The sequence below is a fragment of the Callithrix jacchus genome, chromosome 1 (genome assembly GCF_049354715.1).
Source record: "Callithrix jacchus isolate 240 chromosome 1, calJac240_pri, whole genome shotgun sequence".
Taxonomy (NCBI): Eukaryota; Metazoa; Chordata; class Mammalia; order Primates; family Cebidae; genus Callithrix; species Callithrix jacchus.
In genome coordinates, this window is record NC_133502.1 from 41,509,012 (window position 1) to 41,529,982 (window position 20,971).

Here is a 20,971-nt window from a genome sequence, read left to right on the forward strand (position 1 = left end):
AGAGATAGCAAAGACATTTGAAGTAATTCCCTGACTACTTATTACTTATTCTCGACAGAGCTCACCAAATAAATGGTGTTATGAGTGGGACTAATAGAGCAACTACCAATCAGAATATCTGCCAGTTCATGAAATGTCTCTAACTCTATCCATACTAAAAACTAAATAATGTAATAAAGGACTGGAACCTTAATGTGCCACATACTGAACACTAAAAAATAATATATTTACATATACACAAAGTGAAGTGGAAAATCAAAGCAATTATCAGGGTCTCTCAGGTCAAAACAAAATTTGGGATCTGTATAACCTAGATAAATGTCAGTTCCACAAGACAGATTGTATTTCTCTGTACACATAATGTAAATTTCCCCAAAACTTACCATGGCATTATTTTATCAACCTTTAAAAATGCCTTCATCTCTTTTTCTTACTCCCTTCTTCTCCCACTCTTTAGCATGCCATTTATTAGTAATTCTGTACTCAGTTCATGCAAAAAAATCATGAAAGTAAAGGTGGAATTAATGAGTTTTTACTTCTAAAAAAAAGAATGATAGGCTGGGCACAGTGGCTGACATCTGTAATGCTAACACTTTGGGAGGCCGAGGCAGGTGGATCACCTGAGATCAGGAGTTCAAGGACAGCTTGGCCAACATGGCAAAACCCTGTCTCTACTAAAAATCCAAAAATGGGCATGGTGGCACTTACCTGTAATCCCAGCTACTTGGGAGGCTGAGGCAGGAGAATCACTTGAACCCAGGAAGCAGAGGTTGCAGTGAGCCGAGATCGTGCCACTGTACTCTAGCCTGGACTACAGAACAAAACTCCATATCAAAAAAAAAAAAAAAAAGGACAGAGAAGGGACATACATATGCACGCACACACACACTTTATAAACAGGTATAGAATGAGTGTTATTGGTAATAACTTGAATGAAAAAATATATCACAAACTGAAACACGGAAAAAATAATTTCTAATAGATCTGTACTGCTTATACTCTTATCCCAGCAAAGCCCTGCCACTTAAAATTATTTTATTTTTGAAACAACTTTAGAATGTAAAAGTTGCAAAAATATTACAGAGTTCACATACACCTTTCACCCAATTTTTCTAATGTTAATATCTTACATCCTCATAGTATAATTATTCACACCAAGAAATTATCGTTGATTCAACAATTCACTAAACCACCGACCTCATTTGGATTTCACCAGTTTTTCCTCTGTGTCCACTAATTTTTCTGGTGGTAAAGAAGTGATGGATACATCTGCCATGACATTCTCGCTTGGGATGGTTCCAGGTGTGGGCTGATGCAGGTTCAAAGAACCCATCTCCTGTACAGCCACAGCTTTCCTTTGGGGTACATCATTTTTCACTCATCTTCTCTTACATTTTGTACGTTATCATTTTAATATATAATCTATGTATTAAATAGATGTCATATATATATATATATATATATATATATACACACATATGTATTATTTGTATATGTGTACATACACAAACCTATATTGACTTATTTATTTCTCCAGATTATTGCGGCAGCACATCTTTAGGAAAAATAAGGCTACTATTGTGAGTTCTCATCATCTCTTTTTATTTATAGAGCAGTATGTAATGTGTACCTACTTTGCATTAGACATATGGCCTGGTGCTAGGCATGAAGTGGTGAGCTAAGAAGAAATAGTTCTTACTTTTTATCAAATAATCACTCTCTCTATAATTACAAGCTGGATAAGTGCTATGAAGGGCAAATGCAGGGAATGATGAGAATCTAAGTTGGAGACATGATCCAGTTTGGTGAGCTGGAGAGAGAGAAGTAACATTTGAGCTGAGGAGCTGAAGAAGGACTGGAGTAAACTAGGTGGGGCTGGTAGGGGGTCTGTGAAGAAAAGGACCAGTATGTGCACAGACACTGCACTGAGAGCTCGAAACAGAAAGCAGAAGAGAATGTTGTAGCATCATGAAACTTGGAGGGGTGGGTAGTTGGCTGATGGGCATTTGGGCTGTTCTGAGATTTGGGTCAATTTCAAGAGCAAAGGAAAGCCATTGAAGGGACAGTCTTGCTGAAAAATATCACTATACTATAGTGCAGCCAAGAGATTAGGGGAAGTGGTAAAAAAGAGGAATGGGTTAAAATAGGTGGGTAACTGTGGAAACGGAACACAGATAGAATAGTGATAGTGTCTTAACTATGCCTGTTTGTGGATATGGAGCGAGTTCAGACCAGGGCGACCCTGGGCTTCTGGGTTGTTTGACAGAATCCATACTGGTGTTAATGACTGCTCAAGGCAACACTGAGGGAAAAGCAGATTGTTTTTCGCCTTTCTGACGTCAAAGAATGGGTGGAGACACTCTCTTTTCTGTCCTGATGTTGGTCATGAGATCATACGGGCCTGAGCTGAGTCATGAAACTCCAACTTCCCATCACCAGTGAGATCCCTGGTATTCTCTGAATGAGGGGGAAGAGAGATTTAAAGTCAACCAAGAGGATGTCCTGTTCCCTGAGGTCCTGACTCTGGTTTGGTGTTCTTCTCACTTAAATTCTGCCTCCATGAAGCTCAGGGCTCACCTATGATTTATGTGCTGAGGGTACTCAGGTCTCTAGCTCTTCTCAGAATTCTCTGCTGAACCCCAGACCTGTATATGGATCTGATAGTTGGAAACTTATATTCCTTTTTAATCCGGAAACATAATCCTCCTCCTTTTCTGTACTGGCTTCTTTGATCACCCACATCCGAACCATGGGTGTCATCCAAAAAGTTTTACGTTACTTCTGCCTTGGTTGCCCACACCTCACATATACTTAGACCAGGTCCTGCAGATAACATCTAATCTATTATGTGTCCATCCTCTTCTCACTCCTCCCCCAACCCACCATCATTCCTGCTTGTGTCCATCCAAATCCCTCTCTGTGGCATTACTGCAGGTGACCTCCTGTGGCCTCCTGTGCCTTACATTCCCCTCAGGCCATCCTCTGTCCCACTGCCAAGGTGATTTTTCTGGCATCCAAATCTGCTTGTGACCATTCCAATCTTAAAATTCTTTGGTGGCTGTCCTTTCATTCTGTTTGAATTAACCATTTAGCACCACATACAACACCCATAATCTCCTGCCCCTACAGGCCTGCTAACTAACCCCTTTCTCTAGGTGTCCACACCAATTTGTGGTTTTGCTGTTGGACACATTTCCACCCTTCGATGCCTTTTCATATCTCCAGAATTCTCCTTTCCTTTTTAGCATCTGAGAAATGTATCCTTTAAGGTGTACCTCATTTATTGTCCTAGGGAAACTCCCATGTTTATTCCAAAGCTTAATTCAGATGCCCCATGGCCGTTTATCTGCCCCGTGGCTGCTCATCACATGGCACCATCATGGTCAATTATTTGTCTAAACTCACCTTGCAGTGCTGGCTTCTTCAAGGCAGGAACCATGTTTGAATCCACATAGTATCCCATCGCCTAACGTGCCTCAAAACACGTAGGAGCCTGGAACACACTTCAGAACTTAGATCAGTGCCTGGCGCAGTAGAGATTCAACTAATATTTGAATTAATGAGTAAGTAATAGGTGTACAATAAATGTTGGTTAAGTAAAAGATAGATGGGTATACAGATGGCTCTGATCAATAGAGGAAAGGCTGATGGCTGCACAGCTCTGCGACCCAGTTCTTGACTCCTTAGACATTTATGTATTGATCTGTCCTCTAATCCCATCTTAATATCAAGCTTATCTCCCCCAAATACTTCCAATAAACTTTCCCGTCTGATCATGCCATATTATTCACGTCACACCTTGAATTCACTTTCATACTTAGATGAGTAACTTAGCTCCTCTTCTTGGAGCGCTTTCCTACCGTTGTCCAACTCTGCCTCTGAAAATCGTACCTATTCTTCTTGTCCTAGCCTAAAAGTCTCTTCCTCCTGGAAACCTTCTCTGGTATTTCACAGTTTGAATTCATTCTAACCCCATTTTCACTTTTACAAAATTTGAAATCTCTCTTAATTTCCCTCATATTTTGTAATAGTTGCTACCTGTTTATCTCAACTGGACTGTAAGCTGCTTGAGGGCAGGGATCCTATTTTGCTTACAAGGCAAGACCTCACACATAGTAACTGTTGAGTGAAGTTTGTTGGATTGAATTAATAATGTTCAATTATTGATGCTTTGGGTATCCTGAAGGTTTTCAGTAAGTAATTCAATGAGATTCCTCAAATTTCTAAACATAAAATATTTTATATTTTTCTATACTCATTGTTTAACAAAGGTTTATGTGTCTATGCCACATATTTATTATATGTGGGCAATATGCATTATGCTAAGCTCTAAGGATGGCTCCTCAGAAAAATGGCCATTGTATCCAGCCTGGAAAATGTAGTTCAGTAGGAAAATCATGCTAATCATACAACAGCTATTTATTGAGTGCTCACTTTAGTACCAGGTACTGGAGATATGACAGTGAGCCGAAAGAGAAAAGTTCCCTTGTCCATTGGAATATGCCATCCAGTTGGAGAGACAGGTTAATAAACCAAACATACTAACAAATACAATCTTCAGTTAACCCATGCTAAGTACCCTGTGCCATGAGAACTCACAGCAAGTTGACCAAGACCTGGAGGTCAGGGAGGGCTTCTTACAGTTGAGCATTGGCTAATCAGGTTAGCAGGGAGAGAGGAGAACATCTAGTGTCACTACCCCAGAGAGAGCAAGTGGGGATGGTGGGAGATAGGTCCAGGATTAATTGATACATTATAACTGCATACCAAATGCTCTTTTTAGAATTCTTCATTCTGTTGGTGTATATCAGAAATAAATGTTTCCTTCAGAATGTTTTCTTTTTAACACAGTTTAACGTCTCTCTTTCAGTGTCCATGGCATTAGAATAAGAGTTACAGTAAATAGTAAAAACATGTTCACCTACTGGCTGGGCATGGTGGCTCACGCCTGTAATCCCAGCACTTTGAGAGGCCAAGGCGGGAGGATCATTTGAGGTCAGGAGTTCGAGACCAGACTAACCAACATGGTGAAACCCCATCTCTACTAAAACTTCAAAATTTAGCTGGGCATGGTGGCATATGCCTGTAATCCCAGCTATCAGGAGGATGAGGCAGGAGAATCACTTGAGCCCAAGAGGCAGAGGTTGCAGTGAGGCGAGATGGCACTGCCTGGCCGACAGAACAAGACTCCATCTAGGAAAAAAAAAAAAAAGATCACATATTAATTCTATATTGTATTTAAGTTCAGCCCACTTTTCTAAAAGTAACATAAATGGCTTTTCATGAGATAAATTTTAGTATAAAGGCAGGTGGAGGATCTTTTAAAAATATGTGGCATTTCTTTTTTTTTTTTTTTTTGAGATGGAGTTTCGCTCTTGTTACCCAGGCTGGAGTGCAATGACGTGATCTCAGCTCACCGCAGCCTCCGTCTCCTGGATTCAGGCAATTCTCCTGCCTCTGCCTCCTGAGTAGCTGGGATTACAGGCACGCGCCACCATGCCCAGCTAATTTTTTGTATTTTTAGTAGAGACGGGGTTTCACCATGTTGACCAGGATGGTCCCGATCTCTTGACCTCGTGATCCACCTGCCTCAGCCTCCCAAAATGCTGGGATTACAGGCTTGAGCCACCATGCCCGGCCCAATATGTGGCATTTCTAATAGTTATTTAATCACGGGCCTGAGGAAAACCTGAGAATAGAAAGGGCCCACTGAATTTAAACACTGGTCACATTCATATTTTTATTTGGTCATGGGTAGTGCATTTATATTAAAATAACATGTAGAGTAACCTGAATAATCAGGAGAACTTGTATTCAATACAACCTAGTGTAAGAAAAAAGCAATACCAATAATTATTTTTAAATTATCTTTTATATGATTCTTCATAGGAAAATTCTGATATTTAATAAATGTGGAATTATTTCTAGGTTAGTCTTCAACAAATGTACTAAACTGAGTTGTTAAAACATGTATTATGTTTAATGCTTTGCACAATGGGTAGATAATCATTTAATCATTAACCTGATTAAAATACAGGTTCATGATTATGTAACAAATGGATTTAGAAAAAGAACATATTTGTTCATAATAATTTCTTAAAATCTTGACATAAAATATCTAATCTTGCTAGATGAGTAATGTCCTACAAGAAAGATTTCATTGGTCTGTGAAATAGTCATTTGTTCTCATTCTTCTCGGTATGAAACAGCCTCTCTTACAAAGAGCACAAGTGAGCACAAGTGGACTCACATTTTATTCTGTTGTTCTTGGCCTAAGCAACTGAGTGAATAATCCTGCCATTTTTGGGATTGAGAAAATATGAGAAGGAACACCTTTTTTTGTTTTTGTTTTTTTCAGAGAAAGGTTAATATTAAGAACTAATTCTGGTATTCAGAAATCTAAGGCTGGAGGTAGACATTTGGGAGTCATGATCATATGGGTGGGAAGGCCATGAGGGTAGCTATATTGGAGCCTCTTTTGGCTACAGAGCATGTTTAAACAGTGGAGCAGAAGGTCATAGGAAAGCGACAACTAGCCCATGCCAACATTTAGAATTTGAAAGAATGAGAGGAGGAGAGTCAAGCAAAAGAGAAAGAAAAGAGGAAAACCAGAAGAATGTCTTGGCTGCTGAGTAAAGAATCTGTTCAAGGACGGAGTGATAAGTTATGTCAGCTGTTGCTGAGAATTTGAGAAAGTTGAGGACTGAGAATTTACCCTTAGATTTGAAAACATGGAGACTATTGGTGACTATGACGAGGGTGGTTTCATCAGAGGGCTGTGGACACCAACTACATTTTATTCTGGAGAAAATGGAATGTGAGAAAGCAGATTTATGTAGCTAGAATTAATTTCTGCCCCCTGAAATTTAAATGTGTTGTACATTATATATTTAAATAGCAATGCTAATATAGGAAGGAACATTCATAAACAATTAAAGAGTATTAAAGTATATTATCATGACTGTACTTCTTGTAAGTACCTACATGCTTCATATTTAGTCCAAGATTCCACTTTGTATCTACTTATATTATAAAACGTTCTATTGGGCTTTAATAAATGGAAAATCTCCTATTTAAGAATCTGGTGCTAATTCATCTTATTACATCCTCTGGGCTGAGTGGAGGGAATACATACATATATATATATGTATGTATATATACCTATTGTGTATATATATATATATATATATATATGTTATCATCTGATATGTACGTGTGTGTGTGTGTATATATATATCAGATAATCTTACATCATCATAAGTAGGACAGGTCAGATATACCTGTGTTTAAATTCTGACTTTTCTCTTTACTATCTATGTGACCCTAGCTAGTTACCTAATTTTCTAAGCCTATTTCCTCAAAGACAAAATGTGGACAGTAATGACATGAGGATAAATTAAGATAATATGTCTTAATTATTTAGCATGATGTTAGGCAAATAGTAAGGACTCTGTAAATGGGTGCAAATTTGCATTGCCGTGATTATTGTCTTGTTCTTGAATGGGGCATAACTTAAATATGATGCAATTTAGTAAACAGAAGATAGGTCTTCTAATGAGCTGCCTGAGAGTAAGCCATACCTTATGAGCCATAGTGTTTTATTTGTATTACTCTGTACATGTTTATTTGTTTCCTTGCCTTTAGTAAAGTTGTATGAGCATAGTAGGTAAGACTACTGGCTCTGTAGATTTGTAATCTTAATCCCCTGGAATGACCTGGGTAGTCCAGCTTTATCTTCCTATCTTTTCACATCTAATCAGCACTGCTAGTGATGAAAGCTAACATGTATTGACTGCTTCCTAAGTACTGAGCACCATTCTAAACATTCTGTAGCTGTTAACTCATTTAAACCTCTTAGCCCTAGGTAATAGGCACCATTATTACCTCCATTTGCCCAGATGAGGAAACTGAGGCATAGAGAGGTTAAAATAACTTGCCCAAAAATGACGCAGTTGGTAAACGTGAAGCTGGGATTCAATCAGCCCGGCTGGTCACACAATTTTCACTCTTAACCTCTTCGTCCTAATTCCACTTGGGATGATAAGACTACATTAAATTATCACAGCTTTCCTGTAGTACAGATAGTAAAGTGGGACCGGTATCCGCCCCCAGCAGTTCATGAGTGGCTGATGATTTGTGTGGGGGTCAAGGTGCTAGAGCCCACCTCCAGTCACCAGGGGACACACGGTTCCGAGGGTCAGGTTCTTTGCTGTTTATACCCTAAGAAGAAAGAGTCTTTTTTTTTTTTATTAAGTCGTCTAAGAAGTTTTCATGTACTTAGCAAGAAAGCTAAATTAAGCTCTGCACTGGGTAAAATTATAAACATGCTCTCTGCTCCAAATGAGTAAGTATATATAAATAGAACAATTGGTACACATGGCCTTAATGGTATAGCTTCCCTGTTTTCTTGTAATGTAAATCACCAAATGTGAGCATTTCCACCTGATAAACTGTCAGTCTCAGAAGAGCATATTCAATACATATTACATAACAACCAAGTTTGCCCTTTTCTTGAGCATGGTGTTTTTTCTTTCCACATCCAGCAGTTAGTACTAAGGCCTAAAACCCTTAGTTACAGAACAAAGTGGATTAGCAGTAATCGAGCCTGTGTGAGGCTAAGGGAAGAATAATGAACATTCCCTGCAAGCTTCCTGCCTAGATGCAGGTGCAGGAATCAGGAGGTCATGAATAATGCATGACATGCAGATTAGGTGGTAGTTTCTCCTACTGAGGTTTTGACTTTGCTACCTGCCTGGCTTCTATATGCAGAAAGAAGCAGAACAAGATGGTAAAAAGTGTCACAGTTTAAAGACTGAGCTCACAAAACATGCCATATCCTTTTGAAGAAATACAATTTAGGGAGTTGGTGAAGAGCAAGGCTTATGGTCTCCTTTATAAGGTGGAGTATGTGCCAAGTTATCAGTGTATTTACAAAATAAAGCTTTCTTGATTTACCTTTTTAATTTAAGAAACCATATAATTATTTGTTCATATACTCACAATCAGGACTTCTTTTCCAAAGACTTTCCTAAGGAATTCTTTTCCTCAGACTGCTAAACCATTATAGAAAAATCTTCATTTATAGTATTTGATCTATGGATCAGTGAAATTTTCCTTAAAAATACAAATACCTAGAGAATGGTATAATTATGGATTAAACAGACCCTATTTTTCACCACTAATGTATGCAATCAACAGCATCAATAAGAGAATACTTCTATCATTAAACTTCACCCGGTGGAATTTTCACGATCAAGTAGTTTCTCTGTACTCCAAGTTAAGGAGGGGACAGTGAAAAAGGTAAATGTCTAAAGGATAGAGAAAAAGAACTGTGAGTATCTGGAGCTGATTCAACTTTAATTAAAAAGGACTCCGATACACCAGTGAGGGTATAGGGAAAGTTCAGGAGAATTTCCTGCATTTCCTCTTAGGTTAGGGGGCTTTAACTGGGGAGAAGTTTTTTGGCTCAGATATCCATTTTAAGGATTGTATTTCAAGCAACAGATAAAAAACCAAAAGAATAAAAGAGGAAAAAAATTACTCTTGCTACCTTTCGTATAATTTTTACGTACTTTTTTTGCATTCCCCCCTCTTTGTTCAATTTGGGAAACTGGATTATGAACTGGCTTTCATTTCTAGCAGAGTCTGTCATTTCCACTAGGCCCCAGTTTGGCTGGATGCCAAGACCAACAGGTGATCCTTGTAGCTGCAAAACAGCAGGAAGTGGGCCGTGCTTGAATGAGACAGTTCACCAGAGGGGCTGTCTGGCCTCTCTCCATCTTTCTGCATAATTAACATCCCCTCCCCCATGCCGAGCAGAAAATCTGTGCTGAGCAGCTCAGCTGCAGCAGTCATTGAGAAGCACCGTGAGGAAAAGAATGTTAATAAGGGATGTTGGAAGAAATAAGCCTTCCGAGTGCAAAGTGCAGTCTGGCCCTGGGTTTAGGGAAAGACTACAGTTGGCCCTTAGGCGGAGCTGGAACTGCATTATCTGTTCTGGAATGATTTTCACTTGCTAAACAACTACAGAGAACTGTATTTCTTAACAAATCTTGGAGCTGTTGGTGCTAACAGGACTTTAAGACCAGTTTTATATATCCATTTGTTTTTCTTGTAAATAAAAGCAGTGTATGAAGTGTAAAGGGTGAAGGTAATATAAGCTAAGACTGCTTAGATCTCACAAATCCTGGTAAAGATAGACCAAAACAGGAAGCTGGCAGCCGGAAGTAGGGCATATTGTTTTCCCAGTTAGTGACCCACTAAGAGGTGGAGGTTTACTAGCCAGGCTTTGATTGGAGGATAACAGCAGTTCCCGGAAGCTTTAAGCTATTTCCGGTGGGTGAGTCCAACCCTGGAAGCTTGTAAAGCAATATATTCTTCACTTCTCCTTTATCCAGCTAAAGTTTTGAATTGGCTTTACCTTCTTCAAAGGCCAGTGGTAGCACATCACTTCCAGAAGGTACTTCTCGTAGGAGTACCTGTTCACTCTTCCTTCCTCCCGTGTGCCCGCAGATTCTGTTACAGCACATTTGAATCAAGTCGTCTTGTTCCCTAGAGTTTTAAATGTAGTAGACTGAAGAAGGGGTCACTTAGATGCCTATTTGGGCCCACCCTCATGACAACAAGTACAAAGAGGGCTTACTGAAGACAGACCCCATACCTTAGGTAACCTTTACCCAGTCTTCTTGCACCAGGCGAGGGATAATTGGACTGAATGAGTGCATCAGTCCTGCCTCAGGGAGTCTTCCGTGTCTTGAGAGTGGTTAAGAAGGAAAAAAGGACCACAGATTTGCAGGCATAGGAATTTAGTTGCATCATTTACTAAAAGGGGATCAAGTTCTGGGATTTTATATTAAGCATTTCTAAAAGAGATTATTTATAAAACAGATGCCATTTTTTAAATTTGCAATCGGGAATGTGCTTTTTCAATGACTGGATTGTTCTCATCTGTCTACAGGGTACATCCGTCCCCAGTATCAAGGGTCCGGGGAAATCGAATGAATAATCAAAAGTTTGCTTGGTGAGTATAGTCAAATATGAGTAATTGTAGGTCTTACGGGAAATTTTAATAGGGCTTGTGTTAAAATTAAGAGAATTATTCCTACTTCTCTATATAGACTACATTTCTACTTACTGGACTATGTGGTCTTCCTTTCCTCTGGACAGCTCTAAATAAAAATTGACAGAGTTCCTTTCCAGCAAAAACTCTTCATTCACCAAAAACCCTGAGTGTAACATTTATTTTAGCAGATATGATCTAAGCTCCCATTTAAGAGTATTTTCCTTTTTTCAAAGATATATAGACCCAGATATTTCTCAGATGCCAACTTCAACTTCTCACGAAGATTTTCACAGTCAATGAACCTGTTACATTAGTTTTGGGGTTACAGCCTCAAGGTTTTTTTTTCCTTGCCTTAGCCTTAAATATCCCGGTTTTTTTGTTTGTTTGTTTTTTAATTTGGGGACTGCTAAGATCCTCCTTAACTGATTGAGTTCTCAGACAAAACTACAGATGGAATTTTGCTGAAACCACCTGAAAAGTTGTTTCAACAACAAAACATTGATTATTGATTCTTTAGAGAAGCAATTTAAAGTGCTTCACAGATATTTGATGTGAAACAACAAAAAAAGTAGGTTCAAAATCTGTATTTGTTTATATTGCTCCATTTGACAAAATTAACCTTTTCACACATAATGTATTGTTAAGAGAAAAAAAAGAAAGATAAAACAATGAACTGTGGCTATATTAGTTTAAAGATGAATGGAAATTCCATTTTACTTCATTGAATTATACTTAGAATGAGATTTTGATTAAAACTATGGCTTTTTTTTTTAAGTATGGGAAGATGATTACCAAAGATTGAGCTTCCAAATTAATTTTATTCCTAAATCAGGATTATTTTTAGACACAAAATAATGACACTTTGAATTTGAATCATGCCTAATCAGCTCACCTCCCTTCCCCCATTAAATCTAATTAACTCTCACAATAGCTTGGGCATGTTGTTAAATATTGTGCTTTTCGTTTTCACAGAGCGGGAAATGGGGCACAGAGGATACTGTCATTTGCTTACACCCTGCCTCAGAGGCGGAGCATCCTTCCTGGTCTCTTACCATTGCTAAAGCATATTATCCCCTGTTCGACCTGGAAAGCTAAGGGGGTAGTAATCTAATGGTCACTAAGTAAAAAGAAAAGTAGAAATCGGGTCTGTTCTTGACTCTTGACTTACCTCACGCCATAAGCTAATGGGTAGAGTACAGAATTGTCAAGTATGAGATCCAGTTTCTGCAACGTGGTTTTCAGTGGCTAAATGTGAAACATGGAGTAAATAACAAAGTTTCTTTTCTTGACTTTTCCTCTCTGAAGTATTGAAGTAATGATGTTCCCACATAGTTCATAGCATGTTGTTTGTTTAGTAGGTGTAAACCACTTGTATCTCCAGAGAAGTAATCCATGAAAGACAAAAGTGATGTTTACTACCAGCCTTGAGAAAATTCAACTTTTATTTATTCTGCAACATTTATTTACAGTCCCAGGCACTGTAAGCAGCACTAGATTAGAAAGATAAATAAAACATAGTTTCTATCCTAAGGGGTCTACCTGTCTTCCAGGCAGATGTGTATATGTATGTGTGTGTGTGTGTGTGTGTGTGTGTGTGTGTGTGTGTAATGACACACACACACACACATACGATATCACACAAGCACATAATATGCAATGTGGGAAGTGCTCCAAGGAGATATATTTATAATGTTTAGAAGGAGAAGTTAGCAGCTTTATTTAAGATGAATTTGAGAGTTTATACTTGGGAGTGGGGGGAATATAAAGGAAAACAAGGCTGTCAGAAAATCCATCCCAAAGAAGAAAGCTTTTGAGCAAAGACCTAAAATTAGTAAGGAAAGCAGGGTTGAGCTAGTTCTTCCTTTATCGATTGATGCACGCATAGAAAGACCTGGAGATATTTCTAAATTGACTCTAGTAGGAGCATACATGGATTTAATACGTGTACTTTATTTGGTCATGAGCTAGCTAAGATTTCTATGATATATACTACCTTAAATCTTCCTTAGGTAAATACTGTGAGTCTAGTATATGGAAATAAATCACCTGGCTAGGAAGAAGCCCCATGAATCACCCAGCCTCTACTTCTAGTAAAATGATAAACACTTGTTATTTCTTTGTGAAATATTGGCCCAGGAAATTCAGAAAGTTTAAACACTCAGGCTGGCAATGAAGAGGAAGGGAAAGTGATAGTCGCTCTCCCCTATCTATCAACTGAGTAATTTGTAGGATTAGATGTCAAGTTCAACAACTAGCTTGGCTCTGGGTTGGGTTCAACCCACAAATACTGTATTTGAGAATTAGGAACACTGATTTTTGTGAAGGTGGCTTACCAAATACCCCAATCAGTTAAAAAAAATAGTCTTCATCAGATCAGTAATTAAAGTTCAGGGAAAGAAAAAGCCTCCAACTTAACACTATTAAGGTATGTATAGGTAAGCTATGAAAATCAGTAGGTTGGGAAAGCCTGTAGCTGTTGTTGAGCTCCCAAACCAATGTTCATTATTGGGTTAAGATGGTTTAAATTTTTAAGTAGCATTTTTCTTTGCATAATGTTATAAGAGGTGGCATCCGCTGGCCTCATTCATGTGGCAGCATTTCCTCTGGAGCTGAAGAAAAAGAATATCTGTATAAGGCAAACAAAATCTGCTGGAATTGAAAGTGTGGCAACATTGTACATACCCAGGGAGGAGATGAGAGCACCAGGGCCTAAGAATTCCAATGGCATATGTTAGAATGGAACCAGGCTTGCTAACTCGAAGGGATTAAAGAATGGCAATAAGAACTTCTCGCAGGGTCTATGAGCACCCCAATGACAAATACCAGATCATTGTACAACTCATTTACTATTGAGTTAATTAAAGGTAGCAAGCCAGGCCAGACATAAACTCTGTTTATCAGAAAATCTGTCCCCTCAGTACTGCCACACACTGGGAATATTTACCGATTTGAAGATCGATGAAGCCTTTGGGGTTCAGCCGTGTGAATTTCATTCTCTATTTCATCAGACCGCTCCTTTTTCCTTCACCCTTGGCCCTAAATGGAGGTGACCATGCCTTCCTTTCTCCAGTGACTGTGGTAGGGAAGTAAAAAACTCTTTTCCTTCTATCCATCTGAGGTTGATTGGCTGGGGCCCTGTAAATTAGAATGACAAGAGATTAACAAAGAAAAATGAGCAGAAGTTTATGAACATGTGCATTTACATACACATGGGAATGAGTAACTCAGAGGGGTGGTTAGAGCTTAGACTTCTATAGCATCTTAACGACAAGTAGTTTTTTAGAGAAGTGAAAAAGACAAAGGAGAAGGATTTTTAGCTTCTAGGGGATACAATCGTACAATCATAAGGAGGTAAATACGTGGGAGAAACTAATGGGAGATAAGGGACAGTTGGTGAGATTTGTTGTGCAGATTCCTCTGATGCCATCTGAGTTGATAAAGGAGAGCTGTCTTCAGTGATTAAGAATGGCCTTGCCCTTCCTGGTAGAAAGAGGGAGAGACTTTTTCTTGTGTCTCCTCCGTTTTCATTGCCGTTAGCTCATAATAATCCTTATGCCAAAGTGACAAATTTTGGAGTGGCATATTCTACTACACTTCACATTATAAACCATATTTAGAATACTCGCCACACATTCTTGCATATAATAATGCCAGAAAAAAAAAACTGTTTTTCTCCATTTGAGGCAAATTTGGAAAACTTATTAGATAATTGAAAGTGAAGACAGAATTTTTTTCTTGGCAGATCTTTTTAATTGAAATGAGTATATTCTGATATCAAATCCACAGGAGAGTGGCTGTTTCCAGGTCATATTCAGCTGTTCTATTCCTAAATATATAACAGAAATCTGGAAGCTACCTTTTGGTGTGCCTGTGTAGCTGGCATAGGACAGGGAGGTATTTGGTGGGAAATATCTGTGAACCAAATATTTAGGTTGACTTAAGGCTCCTGAAATTTCTAGAATCTGTGTTCATATTCTAAAGACATGCACATTTACATATGCTCATGTTTAGATTTTCAGTTTTCTTTTCACTCCATCCTGCTCCATTTCTCAGGTTTTAAAGGACCTGGGCATGTGTTGTTGCTTGATAATGGTAATGGTGGTGATTGTGCTGTTTACCTAAAACATGTATCAAGGGCTGTTATGTAACAGTGGTAGTGGGAGTCACATAATAGAAAATCTATGGGACATTTATTGATAACATAGGAAATAAAGCATTATTAATAGTAATCATTGGCCGGGGTGGTGGCTCACACCTGTGATCCCAGTAGTTTGGGAGGCCAAAGCTGAAGAATCGCCTGAGCCCAGGAGTTTAAGACCAGCCAGGCAACATAGTGAGACTCCATCTCACTATTTTTTATTTACTTTTTAAAATGAGCCAGGCTTGGTGGTATGTACCTATAGTTCTAGCTACTCAGCAGGCTGAGGCAGGAGCCTCGAGACTAGGAATTCAAGGCTGCAGTGAGGTATGATTGTGCCACCACACTCCAGCCTGGGCCACAGAATAAGACTCTGTATCTGAAAAAACTATGTATGAATCGTCATTAGGAAAATATAAGTAATTTTATAGTTTTCTTTAACCAATTGGATGCTGCCACTACCAGTCTCAATTATGATTTATTTCTTACCAGTGTGCCTAAGATTTTATGTGGCTATATACACAAAAAGGCTCCAGTGTTAATGGAGTCTCTATGCAAAATATAATCATTCTGAGTATGAATCATATTTCACATTTGGCTGTGAAAAAGTTCTGTGTCACAAATTTTTGTGGAGGGCAGGAAGAATCTTTTCACACTTTAATGTTTTCATGTGGATATATAGCGCTACAGTGAACTTAAATATTTATATTCATACAGTTGCAAATGTTAAACATGACTTCATGGAATCTTTTTGAGGGATATAACTAGGAGAATTTTGTCATAAAAGTAAGAACATTCTTTCTTGCTTAAACCTTTTTCCTTAACAGAGGAAGGCACTGAAGTTATTTATATTGGAAACCTATCAGAAATCTAACGTGGAACAACCTTTTAAAGAAGGATAGAGCATTTCCAAATTACAAACATCAAGACTATATAGGAAATGCAAGCATCATCAAGTGCACTTCAACCTCCTTACCTTACAGATGAGGCCCCGAGACAAAAATATTACATGCCAAACCTGGGCATAAATCTAAGCCTCTCCATGCCTGTTCATCCAGGCCTCTGCATGCCTGTCCAGTAGTCCTTCCACGATGTGACAGTTGTGCACCTGTGTGGAGAGCAAGAGAAATGCTAAAGATGAAATAGGATGAATGTTTAATTCATTACAAGCTAAGCAGAAGGCTTTAGCCTGGGAATTCCCGTTAGATTGATGGGGTGGGAGAGCAAGGAGAAATAGGAGAAGCTTAACGAAGACATTGCTGCTCACACCAGTATGTGGCACTCATTCCCTGCCAAAATGTTTACTCATCATCTTGCAGATCGTTGCATGCTCATTATTTATAGATAATATTGATTTTGCTATTTTAATTACCAGAATATTTCACTGCCTCACTTCTTGACTTACATAGCAAAAACTGTATTATGCATTGACTTTAACATGTGGAAATTCCAGTTCCCAGAATGCAAAGCCTTCCTAGTCTTTTTGAGCCATGTGTGTTGGCAAATAAGTTACAGGAGGTTGTCTTTACATTTGGTTTGGTAGCACATTCTCTCCCAAGTTTGATAAGAGATTTGAAATATGCGCCATAGTTGGTGTAATCACTAACCTGCTGGCAAGTTTTCTGTGTATGTACTGAATTACAATGAAAAGAAGTGCCTGCAGGGTGACGTTACATTTACATCCCTCCAAATTCACATCTTTTCTGTGTTATAATGTAGTATTACTTATTAATTTCTTCAATGGCTTCACCTCCTCAAATTTAGCTTGAGGACACATATATATATACTTCAAACTTATATTCTGTCTTCCAAAGTGACCGTATGAAAGAATCTTGGCCTAATTTTCTTAATTTCTCTGTCACCCAGAATTTCAGCAGGAGAGCTTCATGACAAAAGTGGTTTCTATATTCCTGTTGGTATCAGCTGATTTTGTCTCTAGTATTTCGTTAGTAACAGTAAAGATGATTTAAGGGAAAAAAAAATAAAGTAGATAATTTTCTGTAATTATTTATTATAGGAGAATTAAGGCTACAAGATCATGCTGAGGCCATGAAGGTTAGCACTTCTGAGACATTTTTATATTAAAAATCCAGAAATATCTTACCAACCTGCAGGTCAGAACCATATTAGTATCATATTAAAAGCCTAACATGTGAACCCATAAAGACATGTCATTGTACTGTTGATTCCTGGAATCTTCCCAGCACCGTATCCAAGTGTGGTGCTATCATGTAATAAAACATCCCCATCATATTAACTGATTATCCCATGAGCAGGCAATATTGTTCACAATTCCAAACAACTTTGTAATTCTGGGATTTGTAGTCTGTTGTCTATTTTTGTTCTTAGGGTGGTTTTGTATAGCAGAGAAAATTTAAAATTCACACAGTCTGAAATCACGATTTACTCTAGCAAAGCTGCTTAAACTACTGCTTCTTATGGAGTTTTAAATTGTGTGATATGGGTTATTCTCCATCCTAAACCTCTCCCCTTTAAAGTTGTTCATATGTAGAACCTTAACATAGCTGGGTACAGTAGGCTGGTTCCTGTAATCCCAGAAACTCGGAGACTGAGGCAAGAGGATCCCTTGAGCCCAGAAGTTCAAGACCAGCCCAGGCAACAGAGCAGGACCAACTGCTGGCTCTTAAAAAAAAAAAAATTTATTAAAACTTAAAATAATGGTCATAACATAATAAAACATGAAGAAGGGAACGTGGAGAGTCATAAATGAAAAAATATATGTATCTATGATAATGCTAGTTTAACCAGTCATGTTATAATTAACATATCAACTTGAAGAAGGATTTTATTTTATATATAAAGAGAGAAGGTGCATCCTTTCTTCATCTTTCATAGTATTTTTCAGTGGATATATTTGGGCTAAAAAAATTGGCTATCAATTATAAACCATAGCTGTCTTCTAAATATGCATTTGAAAGAATAATGACTAAAATTGGAACCCAATCAAAAATCTGAACGTGTTCATGCATATGCTGGAAATTCTGCTCAGGATAATAAATCTTAAGGGGTTCCCTGCAGGAATGCTCCACGTGCCAGCAGTTTTGTTCTGGTTTTCATCTGCTGGTCATATTTGCAATGTCATCTTTCTGGCTAGGGAGATTTCTCCGTATACATATGGACAGCGAACTAGCAATTTTAAAATCAAACATATTCTCACCTCAATATAATTTTTCTCAGTCAACCACCAGATTTTCATAAAATTTCTTAGTAATTTCCCTGAAACTAGCTATTTATTACATTTTTGGCGTAGTACTAGATTTGCCTAAGGTAAGACCAGTATCTTAATAATATATTTCTTTTAATCAGTTTTAAGAGAGCAATAGATAGTGTGCAGCATATTTGTAAAAAAATTCAAACCAACTCAGTATCCCACAGGTTTTGTCACAGCTATTATACATAAGCCCTAAGCTAACTGGCAGCTAGGGGGCTGAATGAAGACTATGCTGGAATCCACTGTCTACTTGTAGCCGTTATCTCTATCTAAATAGTCATTTAGTTTAGTCTCTATTGTCAGATATAGTTTTTTTGTATAAATTTATGAGATATGAGTGATTTTGTTACATGCATAGATTGTGTAGGTGAAGTTGGGGCTTTTAGAGTATCCATCACTCAGATACTGTTTGCTGTATAGATGGGGTTCTTTAGTTGGAAGTGATGGAAACTAACTGAATCTGGCTGGCTGTCTTAAGCAAAAGGTGATTTTTAGGGACATAGGGAAGGTTATATGGAGACAAAAGAAAAGCAGCAGAGGAGCTGAGCCTCAGGAAGCACAGGAGTCAGGACAGCACACAGGGTCCTGGGAGCAAGATTTAATCAGCAGGTACAGGCACCTCTGTGTCACCTCCTCAGTAATCACAATAGAGGAAGCCAGAGTATGATTGGTTCTGGGTCAGCTGCCCAGCTCTTGGTTCAAATCCTACAAAGATGACATGAGGTGAGAGTAGTTGCCCAAAGGAAAAGTGTTAGTACCAAAAAATGATAGGAAAGACTACTTTTCATTAATTAGAACCATCAATTTGCCATACTGTTAAATTACCTGGAAGCTCTCATAAGGGTAGTAGCTCTTCCATGACGAGCTTTAACACTTTCCCTTTGAGGCCGTAATGCCTTGTATTTTAGAAAATGAAGTTGCTCTAGCTACTAGATCCCTTCTCTTTGGTCTTACTCTTGGTTATTGAGTAGCCAAAGTGTTTGAAGGATGTTTAGTCAAAATAGACTCCATTCTCCTTGAAACTTAAGACTGTTTGATCTTAATCACTTCGAACCTTCATTTCTCTAAGTCCCTACTTGGATCACATAGTTTTAAAATGCAGCCTTTAAAACCAAACATACATAGTTACTGTGATATCACATATGCAATAGGTAGAAAACAGAAGAACTGCCTATGAAATGCATAAAGCTTTGGTCTACAAGCTGTTCTGGCATAAATTCCTCACTTACACTAAATTAGTCTTTATGGCTCTTTAAGATAAATATTTATCCTTTTTTTTTCTTTTTGAGGCAGAGTCTTGCACTGTTTCCTGGGCTGGAGTTGCAGTGGGGTGATCTCAGTTCACTGCAACGTCCGCTTCCCAGGTTCAAGGAATTCTCCTGCCTCAGCCTCCTGAGTAGCTGGGATTACAGGCACCCACCACCACGCCCAGCTAATTTTTTTATGTTTTTAGTAGAGACGGGATTTCACTATGTTGGCCAGTCTGGTCTCAAACTCCTGACCTCATGATCCGCGCACCTCAGCCTCCCAAAGTGCTAGGATTACAGGTGTGAACCACCATGACCTGCCCAAATAATATTTATCTTAAATCAATAGATAAATGATATCTGACACAAACTATTCAAATTAGGTCTTGAAATAATCCCCAAGAGATAAGACTCTTCATAGTATCACCATGAAAGAAAGTGCTTCACAATTTGCAATTGCAAAAATATGCAACCAGCCCAAATGTCCATCAGTCAACTAGCGGATAAAGAAAATATGGTGTGTGTGTGTGTGTGTGTGTGTGTGTGTGTGTGTATAGAATATAGATTCTATAATATAGAATATATACTATATAGTGTATATATATATAAGGGGATAAAGATATGGTATATATATATATATACACACCATATTTTATAGATATAGTTATATATATTTCATACTATATATTCCATATATAGAATATAGTATGGAAGGCTACTCAACAAAATAATAGCATTTGCAGCAACCTGGATATAAAAGAAGACCATTATTCTAAGTGAAGTAACTCAGGAATGGAAAACCAAACATCGTATGTTCTCACTCATAAGTGGCAGCTAAACTATGAGGATGCAAAGGCATAAAAATCATACTATGGACTTCGGGGACTTGGTACAGTGTCCACTGCTTGGGTGATGGGTGCACCAAATTCTTAGAAATCACCACTAAAGAACTTGTTCATATAACCAAACGCTACCTGTTCTCCAAAAATCTATTGAATTTTTTTAAAAAAAAAGCGAGATAGAGAAAGTGCTTCATCAACCCTAAGTACTAGCCCACAGTCAAATCTCAACTTTATTTAAAAGGAATCCCTTACACCTAGGGATTCATTGACATCTCCGCACTGGGTAAACAAGGCTATAACTTACCTCACTTCTCCTGAGACTTTCCTAAATCTAACAATTTAGAATTCTGAGTTGATGGGTATATTTATGTAGGACTGTAGTGCAATACACTACATAAATATGTACTCATATGTTACCATGTTTTCTGATGTTCTATCTGGAACACTCTC

At 38.2% G+C, this 20,971-nt stretch overlaps 1 protein-coding gene across 19 annotated transcripts in view; it reads left to right on the plus strand.

Moving 5' to 3' along the window:
- The window catches only part of KLF12 (KLF transcription factor 12), a 653,112-nt gene that overhangs the window by 554,895 nt on the left and 77,246 nt on the right, over positions 1–20,971 (plus strand). For all 19 annotated transcript variants that reach the window (XM_078347015.1, XM_078347211.1, XM_078347076.1 and 16 more), the window contains one exon: positions 10,958–11,020. In XM_078347015.1, coding sequence (XP_078203141.1) covers positions 10,958–11,020 — 63 coding nt within the window. The remainder of the gene's footprint in view (positions 1–10,957; positions 11,021–20,971) is intronic.